This window comes from Phalacrocorax carbo, chromosome 6, assembly GCF_963921805.1.
Source record: "Phalacrocorax carbo chromosome 6, bPhaCar2.1, whole genome shotgun sequence".
Classification (NCBI taxonomy): domain Eukaryota; kingdom Metazoa; phylum Chordata; class Aves; order Suliformes; family Phalacrocoracidae; genus Phalacrocorax; species Phalacrocorax carbo.
Genome location: NC_087518.1, coordinates 58953670 through 58967094, shown reverse-complemented (window position 1 = coordinate 58967094; position 13425 = coordinate 58953670). Strand labels below are relative to the sequence as shown.

The 13425-nt window shown below is 42.2% G+C and overlaps 1 protein-coding gene across 1 annotated transcript in view; it reads left to right on the top strand.

The window, feature by feature from the left end:
- ABCA4 (ATP binding cassette subfamily A member 4) overlaps window positions 1–13425 on the top strand; it is a 73677-nt gene that overhangs the window by 58495 nt on the left and 1757 nt on the right. The window contains exons 36-48 of the mRNA XM_064455783.1: window positions 671–848; window positions 2273–2388; window positions 4096–4243; window positions 5686–5809; window positions 6561–6690; window positions 7558–7678; window positions 8514–8576; window positions 8688–8794; window positions 9795–9936; window positions 10487–10621; window positions 12087–12190; window positions 12279–12371; window positions 12711–12960. Coding sequence (XP_064311853.1) covers window positions 671–848; window positions 2273–2388; window positions 4096–4243; window positions 5686–5809; window positions 6561–6690; window positions 7558–7678; window positions 8514–8576; window positions 8688–8794; window positions 9795–9936; window positions 10487–10621; window positions 12087–12190; window positions 12279–12371; window positions 12711–12960 — 1711 coding nt within the window. The remainder of the gene's footprint in view (window positions 1–670; window positions 849–2272; window positions 2389–4095; window positions 4244–5685; window positions 5810–6560; window positions 6691–7557; window positions 7679–8513; window positions 8577–8687; window positions 8795–9794; window positions 9937–10486; window positions 10622–12086; window positions 12191–12278; window positions 12372–12710; window positions 12961–13425) is intronic.

Genomic DNA, 13425 nt, shown 5'->3' with positions numbered 1-13425 from the left:
AGTAGGGGGCTTTCTGACCTATGGGCATGGTTTTTAGTATTATAATGAGGATAGTTCACCTAAAGGACACTTAGTTTTAGTTCTTATCAACATGCATAAACATTCCAATTAGTTGTTCTCCTTGACTTTGTACTTTATCACTCAGCTTTCGGCTCTTCTGAGGCAGGATGTTCCCTTCTATCAGTCTCTTGGTGGTTCTTCAAGGATAGAGTTGTAAAACAAATGCTTCCCTCTTTCTCAGTTCCCTCCTCTGTCCGCCCGATTCCGTTTTGCAAAGCTCACGTGGTCCATTGTTATTACTTAGTGGAAAATTCCATTTTCTTTGGGATATGACCAGAGCACTTCGACTATTGTGCCTGATCGTCTAGTTTGAGACACACCACGCAGGAAAGGCTGTCAAACTGAGAGATGTGTGTGTATATATAGACACACATGAGCTGAACTGTCCCAGAGAATTAAGGCAAGTAAAAAATCAGGGAATGTTAGCGGCAGTCCCCAGCACAACCTGGGAGAATACACCAGCACATTTTGTAATTGGAAGAGTCTTCTACTTACAAAATAACCTTGCTACTTCTAGATCTTAAAAGTCCCTCCAGAATGCCCAAATGCTAATATTGTGTTGTGTTGCATCCATTCCCTTGCTCACAGTCCCTCTTCTGCTCTGTTTTAGGCTGACCACTTCAGTGGATGCTGTTGTTGCCATCTGTGTGATTTTTGCCATGTCCTTTATACCAGCTAGTTTTGTTTTATACCTGATTCAAGAACGTGTAACAAAAGCCAAGCATCTACAGTTTGTCAGTGGTGTGAGCCCTGCGATCTACTGGCTAACTAACTTCATGTGGGACATAGTGAGTAACTGCTGATCTGATTTCATATGCAATTATTCCTGGGTTTGCATGAACAAGGGACTAGCCTGTGGATTGAGTGAAGGTGATTCTCAGCATTGCCAAGCATTCATTTCTTTGTTTCTCAGAGAGCCTGCTAAGGGTCTGACCTCCTAACTAATTGCAGATGTAGAAATTAAGTTGGATACACAGCTCATTATTCAACTAATGAAGCTGAAATTTTTGTAATCTTAGGGTTTCCAGTCCTTACAGCTGAATGTATAATAAAGTACAACTTACCATAGCAGTCGCCTGTTGCTAGTCACTCCTGCCCTCTAGAAGAACCATAACGTGTTTCAAGATATTCAAGAAATCTAAGTGGGAGATTCACAGGCTGCTGAAACAGTAGCTGGAGGCCAGACAGAATACTCTAGGGTGTCTGAAATGGCATAGATGTATTGGTTTAGGTCATTGAGTCATGTTCACTGTGTTGTTCCAAAACGATTTAGACCACAGGCCTGGGCTTGCTTAAACAGGGCTCAGCTACCCTCCCATTACTCCTCAGGGAGGAGTCACAAAGGAGCAAATTCTTTGCCTGGTGGAGGCACAGCAAGGGGCTTGTTTTCTAGCCATGCCTTCTTGACAAAGAGAGTGGCCAAGGGTTTATGCAATAAGAAAAACATGATTGTGGAACTGAAAAGAAAAATTAAAAAGGGGAAAAAAAAAAAAAGAAGAAATAATTGAAAAGACCCAAACTCTTTGGGCTTTGGAAGGTGCTTTTTCGGGAGAAGGTAAAGCAAAGCATTAATTGAGTAAATGAGGGAGTAGAAGCAGGTTTTCGAGTTCCTGTCCCCTGCTGGTCACAGCAGCCTCCCAGCAGCTTCCTTGACAGGAATTCTGCTTGGCTGTGGCCCCTGACAGCATGATGTAAAGGTGTTAATTGGTGTTAGCAGTTCTGTGAAATGCCACCTTCCATTCTGCATGGGGAGCTCTGTGTGTTGCAGTAGACTAGCGCTACCTCTACTGAGCAGAGAAATTGAGAAGGGCAGCGGCCAACACACTCGCTTCAGCCTCCTCCCAGGAACGTGGCTCAAGTAACTAGGTTTTCCCTCCTACACAGCCTTTGCATCACCAGAAACTGCACTTCCCTTGTGTACCCACAGCCTCCTTCTGTGAGCAGCCTGCCTGCAGGACCATGAAATAATTGGCTTCCAGAAACAACAATATATGTTGTATTTTTGATGAACAGTCTGATAAGAGATGTCTCAGAAAAAAATGTTGAATGCTGCCAGGGACCCATTGATCCAAAAGCATGAGTGTGACTAGTCTAGCTCATAAATTCCAGTGTTCCTCAGTACAAAATCCTTTTGGAATAATGCGTAGGATCTGGATATGTTTGCAGACCTTCTCAGGTCTTACGCACTGATCTTCACCCTGTGACATGGCAGGTGAATTATGCACTGAGTGCTGGCATGGTGGTGGTCATATTCGCTGGATTCAACAAGAAGGCATACACTTCTCCGACTAATCTCCCCGTGCTTGTTGCCTTGCTGCTTCTGTACGGGTGAGTGTTCAAGGTTCTTCCTGCACGTGAGGCCCTGTATATCACATGGAAATGATTTCATGTTATTGAGCTTGGTACTTGGCGAAATCCAGCTTTAAAGAATAAAACTGAGTGGGTACAGGTTAGAGCTGGATTCTGTCCCCGCTCCAGGATATTTACACACTCTGTCTGGCCACATGCTGTAGAGGAGAAATTTTTTTTGTCACTGCCTTACTTTTTTTGAGCATTAAATGTGATCCTTACAGGAAAGCATATTTGTTTGGTTTGCTGCTTTCTGATATGTACATTGTGTAGGAATTTAGTGGTTGTTCGTTTGCCTCATTGACAGCCAATACTAAAATAACTTCCAGCATTCAACCCAAGGGCAAAGAGTACTGAGTCTTCAACACTTTTTTAGCTTCAAATGAGCATTTATACTGGCAAAACAGCATTTTATAAGGCTGGCTGAAATTCACTTTCTCTCATTTAATTGGCCATCATATATTTTTATCTTAAAAAATCGTATTCCTGAGAGCCCTGCAGCTGATGTAGTCTAGGCAAAATGATTGGCCACGTCTATTTCTAGGGTTAAAGAAAGAAACTAAGCTTTTCATATCCTCTTATGTATACCACAAACTAAGCCTCAGAGGGTACAGTTTTTTTCTGGGCAGACTACCTTTACTTTTCTGAAGGTTTTGTGGTTTTTGAATTAAAATCCTGACAAAATGCAAAGCATTATTATCATTTAATGTCTGTAAAATAGCCCATGTTTAAAAATGCTATCAGAATGTTAATTTGTTTTAATTTTTCATTGTATATTTTTAAAGTGCAATAGTGGTATCTTTAATAAGTTGTTATGGCTCTGTTTTTTTTTCAAATACAGTAATTCATGGCCATGTGGATGGGCATTGAAAATGTATTTGCATATTTTAAAGCACCTACCAAGACGAAATTTTCAGAAAAAATATAATCACATGGCAGTCACTTCAATAATAATTTCATAATTTGCTAATTAAAAAACAGAAAAGAAGGTAAATTCATAATCATGTATTAGCCCTTGCACCCAGCTCCAGTCACAGTGGGAAGTTTTATTTCTGACAGTGTGTATATTGTCCTGTTAAGCAATTCAGGTTGTTGGTACTGAATTCTTCCCAGTTAGACTGAGGGTTCCTAAGCATTGTAAGTGTATTCCAGAGGAACACGCTCCTCTTGTGCTGCCGCACGTGCATTTGCTGTGTCCCAGAAATCATGGCACAAGAAGCTACTGATCAGGAGTAAAAAAAAAAACAAACAATGGTAGAGGAGTTAGAAAAGAATATCAAAATGTGCAGAGTTTGATTTCTTTGGGCAGTTCCAAAGGCTGAGGAGGATCCAGCAAAGCAGAGCGTCCTGTTTACTTTATCTAACATGTCTGTGTTTCTCCCTCCTGGTGTACAACCCAGTGAGATGTGCAAGGATACCTGGGGTGCTGATAACCTTGCTAGCATTATGTTTTCTCAATTTTAGCTGTTTTTATTGCCTTGCATTTTAAACAGCAAAAAAGACTAAGCAGAAAAGACTTTTTATCTAGCGTCTGGGGGAAGAATACTGTAGTGGCATCTCTGGTTGGCTACACCATTTCATTCCACTTGGGATGAGAAGAAAGCTCAGCTTTGTGTTTTTGTTAGGCCAACTGACATGAGAATGCTGAGAAGCTGTTGTCATAGTTTTTCTCTCTTTTGCATGCAGATGGGCAGTAATTCCCATGATGTACCCTGCCGCTTCTTTCTTCAGTGTCCCTAGCACTGCTTATGTTGCTTTGTCTTGTATTAATCTCTTTGTGGGGATCAACAGCAGTGCCATCACGTTTATCCTGGAGTTATTTGAAAATAACCCGGTAAGTAATATTTTTGTTGACACCTGGTTTTAAAGAGCTGTGCTAAGGGTGTCCGAGCATAACCGTCTCTAACAGCAACCGTCTTCCTCCACCTTGCCATTTTTTTCTGGCAGTAGATGAGCGGGGAACTTGCTGAGTAACTGCAGGTGAGCAGAATAACCCAGAGGAGGGACTCAGGACAATCAATATCTTGGGCTACACACACATGGGATGCCATTGAGTGTTCTTCATCCCTTTGAGCAAACTTCTGTGTGCCTTCACAGCTGGGGAGGAGGGCACACGGCACTTCGTGCTTGCTTCTGCAGCACAAGGTTGTACGGGAAGAGGTAGATGGTAGAAAATCATAGAGTCACCACTAAGTAAAGAAAGATACTCCTGCTAGTCATTGTGTTAGAGGAGACGTTCTGCTTATATCAGAATTTTGAGAATTTCCCAAAAATGTTATAATGCCACCAGGGAAGGTGACAGGAAGTACAAGAATAGACAGAATATAGTGAGTGCCAAAATTATTTCTTAGAAAGGCCAAGAGATCAGTTTACGAAACACAGTTGGCTTGTGTGCACCACTACCACCACCTCTGCAGTTGCTGATACTCTGGCCACTGAGATGGACACCCTTTCTACATCTGACAGCAATCCAGTTAGCTGTCCCTACTGGTAGTGTGTTTTCAGACACCATGTGCTGATCAAGCATTGTTGTTTGCTGGGAAGGAGAAACAGATCTTGGTTCAGTTCATGGTTTCAAGGGCCAGCTTTACGATACTTTCTGTCCCCAGTGTTCCTGCATTCTCAGCCATGCCCAGGGTTCAATCTAGTGCCGGGCAGTCGGTGGGGCAGCAGGCCAGTGTTGTTATCTTTGAGAATGTGTCTCTGTTGGAGAGAGACTGTCTCCAGAGGGAAAATTGCCTTTCTATGGATTCAGCAGTGGTGGAGCTAGACTGGTACTGGCACTTACACTCTTTTGGGTGTCTCCATGTTGCACCACAGCCTGCTGTGTAGTTATGGCCAGACACTGGTACTTTTCAATGGTGTGGCAGTCCTGATTATGGAAATATTCCAGCCGTATTCCAACATTGTATTCCAGCTGTAAATAAGGATGTTACGACAGAAATATACCACTCTTCCTTGTTGCTTACAGTTGCTGACACCAGAATTACACGTTACCTCTGCTAGGTAGAGAAATACTTCATTACAAAGATTAATTTCTCTCCCCATTGACAGTTTTTCAGAAGCACCGTGGCCGGTGCAGCGTATGCCAGCATTCTGCTGCGCTCTGTTCCAGGTTGCAGATGCTTTGGGTGTAGCTTGATAAATACTCTTGTTTTGTCTCTTGTAAGAACACAGAACATCCAGCTTCTCTGACATGACAAAGAACTTTTCAGTCATGTTGCTATGTTTTCTTAAAGAAGTCTGGTTTCATTATGTTGTTTCTCTTTCTTATAGTCTTTGCTGAAGTTTAATAAAGCATTGAAAAATGTGCTGATTGTCTTCCCACATTTTTGCCTGGGCCGTGGACTCATTGACTTGGCCATGAACCAAGCCGTGACTGAAGTATATGCCAGGTTTGGTAAGTAAGAGCCGATAAGCAACGAGTTATATTGGTCTTACATATCCTGACCTTGGATGAGACAGTTGGAAGTGTTATCTTGAAAAATTAGTGGCTCTTTCTGAAATTCTCCCCTTTCACATCACCAGGTGGATGAGGACTATGAAAGTTCCACCTCTCCGAAGGAATTGCAGCTTCTGAAACAGCTGCCAGAACTCTACGGCCTAACCAGTAGTCTCTATTGGAAATGAAGCCATTTGTTCAGACACTCTGGTGTCTTTTTATCATTTGTTGTGAAGCCCTTAGATCATTACAGTAGGATATATTATTTCATTTAATTTGAATACTTCAGCAGTCCTCGTGTTAATGCTTAAAGTGGCTGCTGTTCTTCAGATGCATCCGCTTGGGATGTGGCTCTCTTTATATCAAACAACTTTTTGTTGAAAGAATAGTCATGTAGCAGAACTCATCTGTTTTTATAAAAACCATGTATGTCTTCCACATAATCCATGCAAATTTCATGTTATGATATCCAAATTAGTGCCTACTCAGAGAGCTTATATTAATTTTTGCTTCCATGCAGGAGCTGAGCTTTAAGTGTATTTTCTTAAGAATCTTTATAAGATGCTGGAAAATTGAGACATTGCCTGATCATGACCAAATAAAGCACAGATTTTCATCCTAAACCGTTATGATTATGCCTTTTGTTCTGAGGAGCAGAGTTTTGTTTCAGCAGTGTTTCACCCTGCTTTCTGGTGCTCTTTCTCCAAAGGTGAGGAGCATGTTTCCAATCCTTTTCAGTGGGACTTTGTTGGAAAGAACCTGGTTGCCATGGCCGTCCAAGGCGTTGCATTCTTCATTCTGAATCTCCTTATGCAGCACCGTCTGTTCTCCACAAGATGGTATGTCTGAAGGCTTGTATTAATGTTCCTTTGTTAACAGGGTGAGTGTCTTTGTTGTTCTCTGTCCCTCTTTTTTCTTTTTCTCTGAAATGTTCACCTTTTTTTTTCTGTTTGCTTACCCAATTTCATCTTAATTTGTTGATATGCTGGTTCAAGAAAGCATGTACAAATGTGCATTACCTTAACAGGATTTAAGAACATATTATTAAAGAAATGAGTTTTCTTGAATTAAGACTTCAAAGTAAATTTTTTTTAGATTAAGACATTGTGATGGTGAGATTATAAAATTACTTGGAAAGTTTGTCATGTCCTCAGTACTGGCATGAGGTACTAGCCTGACATCCCAAGACAGGAATTCTAGTCCGTTGCACGGGGCAGTTGCAGCCTGGACACTGTGCAAGCTTTGCAGATGGGCCCCTGCCTCAGTGAAAGCAGGTACCTTCCAGGTGTGAGTAGGTCACTCACCCCAGCTCGAGATCACCAACCAGAGTACTAATTGGTGCAATTATGAAACTATTGTCTTACAGGGACTCAAAGATCTGTAGAAGGACTATCCTTAGCTACCAAAGAGCAACCATATAGCAAAAGCTGTGGCTGAGGGGCAGGTTATGTCATATCAGTGACTGACAAGGCATGCTCTTTTGAGCAAACCTTTTCCTCCCTTTTTAGTATTTAGCGATGAACTTTCAAAGGACAGGGATTCTCCCAACAGCATGAATGCTCCAGCCAGCGTCACGTTAAGTTTCAATCCCACTGATTCCACCAGCCACATTTTTGGCAATTGATTCGCCGTTGTTTCACACTGTTACTCTAACTGTACCCAGGGCAATTCATTGTTTCTGCAATCAATCTCTTGGGCTTTTCCAGGTTTGCTGAGACTTCCACGTCACCTATTATTGGGGAAGATGAGGACGTTGCAGAAGAAAGAAAAAGAATTATGAATGGAGGGAACAAAAGAGATATCTTAGAATTACAAGAACTGACCAAGGTAATATTTTGAGAAGAATGAAACAAATGAGTCTAGTGTAAGTTTATTCTTTCAAAATGTATTTCAGCTGTGGATTCAGATGGTATTCTTTTCAAGATCAACCTTGTGCCTTAGAAAATAGCAAATGTTTTGGAAGTCAAGGCTTGACATGTTATTTGGCTATTTCCTTTGATTAGAAATCAAACCACAGGGAAGTCCAGCAAGACCAGGGCAACCCTCCCCACTTACGGGATTTTTGTTTTAACCTCACATTGTCTGACACGACTGTTGTCTTTTGAGTGCCCATTTCTACTACTAGTGTTTCCTTCTGCAATGCTGGTTTTCCATAGGCAAGTTTCAGTCTCAAGTTAACCATGTGGTTCCTTTCACATTGAGGGCTACAGTTATTGCTAATTATTGTCTTTCCAGACATTGAAGGTGTCTGAGTTATGCTGTCAGACCACATACAAACTTGAGCTACAGAAATACAAAAAGTACACACATTGCTGGGATCCCATGAATAGAGAACTGGAATATCATTCTTCAGACTATCTTGCTGGATTGTTCCACTGTGGTTTGATATGTCCGAGATACCTTGTCCCAGCATAGCGTGCTGAAGATATGAAGTAAAAGGCTGCATGCAGAAAATTTGGTAATTTTAGGGGTCATTATGAATTTATTTAATGTAACTAAATGTCTGACTTTGTAGAATGCTTAGTCTTTTGTTTTATTTACCCTGTCTTGTTTCTAAAGTTGCCTCATCCCAATAACATTAAACTAAAAAATTCAGAAGACTTTCTTTGCTGTAGATGTCTTCAAATAGGATTTTTCTTTCTTTTTCCCCCCGTCAATTTAGATTTATGCAGGTAGGCACAAGCCTGCAGTGGACAGACTCTGTGTGGGCATCCGTCCTGGAGAGGTACGTTGTTCAATAGCACCAGATTACATTCCGTGGGCGAGTTCAGATTGCGCGTCCCTGCTGATTTGCAAGTTGGAAATACTAAAGAATGTGATAAATTTTGTAATTTAGTGCTTTGGTCTTTTGGGAGTGAATGGCGCTGGCAAAACAACAACGTTCAAAATGCTGACTGGAGATACTGATGTGACATCTGGAGATGCTGTAGTGGCCGGCAATAGGCAAGTACCTTAAAAAAACCCTGTGACAGTCCATTTACCGGGGTAGAACTGCCCAGATTATAGGCTCTGTGACCCAGCAGCTCTTTTCCAGTTTTGTGGCACTGAGAGAGACCACAGCTCACACATACTGGCACTTTATGCTTTTAACACTCTGTGTTATAAAGCCTGTGGCTAAGTTACAGGAATGCCAACAGTGGGACAAGGCTCCCAACATTCCCAGTCGGATCGAATGGGAAGAGCTCACAAACATAAGATAACCAGTCCGACAGGGTACTTTGAGCTGAGCTTTGGGACTTTTCTCTGGCTGTTTCTAGCATCTTTGTTTACACAGTGCTGGCATAATGTCATAAGTTAATGCAGCGTGATCTGGTATTCGCTTATGCTAGTTTAGCTCCAGGTTGTGTGTCTTCGTTCGGGAGGTGTAGTTGGGATTTGATGCTTTGCCCATTGATGTGAATTGAACAATAGCTGTTTTGTTGCCAGGACGTCATCCTGGGCACGCTGCTCTAGGTGAGCAGCGTGGGTGGGCAAGGTGACCTCCAGGGGCCCCTTCCAACCCCAATTGTTCTGTGATTCTGTACTTCTGCTGTTACTACCAACGACGCGGTAGCCTTGTCTCTCACCTGTTTGTTCCCAGTGACCACACTCTGAGATGAAAGTGACTGTTTTTTTTTCCTTCTAGAAATAAACACCATTTGCAAAAAATATGATCTGAGTGGCCGTTCAAAGAACTTCATATTAAGTTAGCCTGTACTTACACAGGAAAATGGGTGAGGGGAAATGGGCTTACACTCTTAACCAGGACTGAGCTGACTTAGATGAGAATATACTCCTTGCTATTCTGTACAGACAGATATTTTAGCAGGATGTTGTATCAGGAGGAGTTCATTTTCCTCTTAGAAAAGTGGTTGCCCCGGAAAAGATTGATTTTATTCGAAGCATCCATCCCTGTCCCACACCTAGAATTATAGAGATAAGATTCTTTCCTTTGTTTTTCCAGTATATTGACCCACATTTCTAACGTCCATCAAAGCATGGGATACTGCCCTCAGTTTGATGCCATTGATGACCTGCTCACAGGACGAGAACACCTCTACTTATATGCACGCCTGCGGGGGGTTCCAGCAGAGGAAATCAAGAGGGTAAAGCATTCTTGCTTTTGACTTAGAGTGACAGTGGATATTTGTGACGATTAACTGGGTTCGTAATGTGCCAAGGGCCAGAATTTCCAAAGCGGGCTTGGCGTTCTGTGTGTTGAAGTCCTGGGAGTGGTTTCTGTCATTTGGACAGTTAAGCGCAAGGCTGCGCTACTAAATGGCAATAACGGCACTTGCAAAACTGTGGTCCCAACCATGAAAGGCTCAAGATGCAATTGCTGTGACTCAGAACTGCACTGGTCACTGTCTTGTTCTTGTCTTTAAAGTCGTTTATATATAGGAAAGAAAACATGTAGGAGATTCCAGAAGAAAATAATTTAAATTCTTGCACAGATAGGAAGTCTACAGCTGAGGCTGGCTTATGGCTTTCCTTCAAGTAGTTAGGATTCCCCTCATCATCATAAATTTTTTGGACTCCCCTGATCAGTGTGCTAAAGCCCAGGGGACTGCCAGGTCTCAGCCAGAAGAGGGATGTATCAGCAGTCCTGTCTGGTATGCGTTAGCTGCTCTGTGAAAAAGATGGTCTCTCTCGTAGGTTGCCGAGTGGGGCATCCAGAAGCTGGGACTTCCCCTGTACGCAGACCACCTGGCTGGGACCTACAGCGGCGGCAACAAGCGCAAGCTCTCCACTGCCATTGCGCTGATAGGCTGCCCGCCGCTCGTCTTGCTGGTAAGTGCCATGGCAACAGAGCTCTGTGACAGGTCAGACAACATCTCGTAGCACGAGTATGTTTATGACAGTCCTTGCAAGCTCCTTTCTGCCCTCAACTTACACCTACTTCAGTGTAATTTTGAGTTCTTTAATTTCAGGGATAGACTAGGATGCATAACTATGTTTTCAGTGGGCCCCAAGTGATTATGAAAGAAAGATCTTCAACAAAGAATGGTTTGAGATAAAATCTATAATCCAGGCAAATCTGAATTTAAATCTGTGTTGGGTTTCAGTCTGCCTTTCCTTGTCAGAGTATAACTGCTCATGTAAATGATCTCATGACATATACCTGGCCGCTTTATCCAGCAGAACAGAGGAGGATAACCTCCCTTTTGCAGCCTGTAATATCTTTGGAATAAATTATACAAATTTAGACTAAACTATACAAATGCTGAAATGTAGTTCCCATCAAGTAACGTAAGTTATCAGACAATTGCGTATCTCAAGGGAAATTCTAAATGCAATTACTACAAAAAAATCTTTATTTAGGTTATACTGTTCCACCTTAATTTGAAGGCTAAAAAGAAACGTTTTAGTAACATTTTAACAGCACGGTTCCTTGTGCCATTTAATGTGCCTTTACATGTATGCTGCCTGTACGTAGTAAACAGCCAGATAAAATGTTTTCTCATAATTTCTCAAGACAAAATATTGAATGAAATTTTCTTTTTCTCCCCAGGATTTTATTTTTAATCTTTTTGTTATGAACTGGGTTAACTGATTTATGCAGGAACAGATCCTTAGCTGGTGTAAATCAGGGTGACTTCACCATCTTCTTGGGTTGAGATATGTGTTCTATATGTTTATGTAAGAAAGAAGGTTACCTGGGCAGAACTCGCTGTCCTCTTACATGAGTTGTTGCCCCGGAACAGAAAGACTTTATTTGAAGTGTCCATCTCTGTGTTACAGCTGGTATTATAGAGATAAGAGTCTTTCCTTTGTTTCTCCAGTATATTGACCTACATCTCTGATGTCCATCAAAACATGGGAGCCAAACTTGACACAATTTGATATAACTGCTGATGCACAAGACTCTTTCCATTCATTTCTATTTGGTGCTAAATGTTTTTTTAACAGGATGTCACAAATGCTTATATTTTTGATACCTAAGACCCTAGCCTGGGGACCGCCTTTGTTGTTGTTGTCTCTGCCTTCCCTCCCCTGTAGCTGTGCCCTACACGGATGGCATGATATTCTCACCTGAGGTTTCTTGTATTTGTTTCCTTCCTGCTTTGTGCCACAAAGTCCATCAGTACCCATTCGCTCATACGCTTCTCAAGGCACGTGTGCTTTCTCAAGGCGCAGATTTCAGTGGGAAGCAGCTATTTGCTAAAGCCCAAACACACAATGACTTGGTTCTACATAGAATTTATTTCTCTTATCTGCTTCTCTGACTCTGATTGTCTTAACCTTTGCCTTTGAGGATGAACCGACTACTGGAATGGATCCTCAGTCCCGGCGCCTCCTGTGGGACTCGATCGTCAGCGTGCTCAGAGATGGGCGAGCTGTGGTTCTCACCTCACACAGGTAAAAAGAGTTTGGAATTCAGAATCCCAGAGTAGCTGAAGTTCATCTGATGGCTTTTATCTCAAATACCTGTTCTCTGTTTTGGAAGCATGGAAGAATGTGAAGCCCTCTGTACTCGTTTAGCCATCATGGTAAAAGGAACCTTCAAATGCCTGGGCACAATTCAGCAGCTAAAATACAAGTAAGTAGAATATTTTTATGGATGTTTTTTAACGTGAAAACTTAGTGTATGTGACGTGTACCGTCCTTAATAGAGCAATCCCACCTGAAGAGCCGTTGTTTAAACAGACCCATTTCTGGGTGCGACTCTAGTATCCTAGACAATGTCAGCAGACCTCATTTCAACTCGTTACGCTACACACCACTTCTGCAAGGCAAAGACAGAGCTTCTAAAAGGCTAGATCTTGTGCCTTACTTTTCAGATACTGTTAGTGTTTTCGTAGCTGCTGAAAATGACTTTCCTTCCTGAATAATGAAACCATCTCTTCATCTGACTCCCAAATCCACATGTGCTTCCCAGGTTTGGAGATGGCTACATTGTCACCCTGAAAATCAAAGCTCCGAAGTCTGGGCTGCCTCCAGACCCTACTCCTGCCGAGCAATTCATACACACAAACTTCCCAGGGAGTCTGCAGAGAGAGAAGCACTACAACATGCTGCAGTACCAGATTTGCTCCTCCTCTCTGGCTAAGATTTTTCGGTTAATAATCTCCAATAAGGAAAACTTGCATATTGAAGAATATTCTGTGTCTCAAACAACTTTAGATCAGGTGAGTGAAAAATAAAAGCATCCACGAGAAAGCCTGTCTGGTGAGAATTAGGCAATGCAGTGCGGATGTATCCAAACAGCTAAAGGACCAGACCGTTCAGAGTAGAGAAATTATCTCGTCCCTCTTTCTCAGGCAAAATTCCCAGGCGCCTCATCAAAGAGGGTGGATCGCATATGAAACCTGTAACTCAGTCCCTGCACAAGCAGGTGCTGTTTGAGGGCTGGTAAGACAGTGTTTCCCAGGTGACAGAATTCACACAACCCATTCATTCAGGAGCAGCAGCCCGAGTAAGGTCAGCGATTCAGAGCAAGACTTGCTGGGCTGGGAATGACATTTTATTTTAAATAAGAGATTTGGACTCTGTTGTGTCAGCGATATGGTGATATCTAGTTAAATGGTTATATGCCTCTGTCATGCACTTTTATACAGGAGCAATCAGACACACAAAACCTGCGAAGTCCGTTG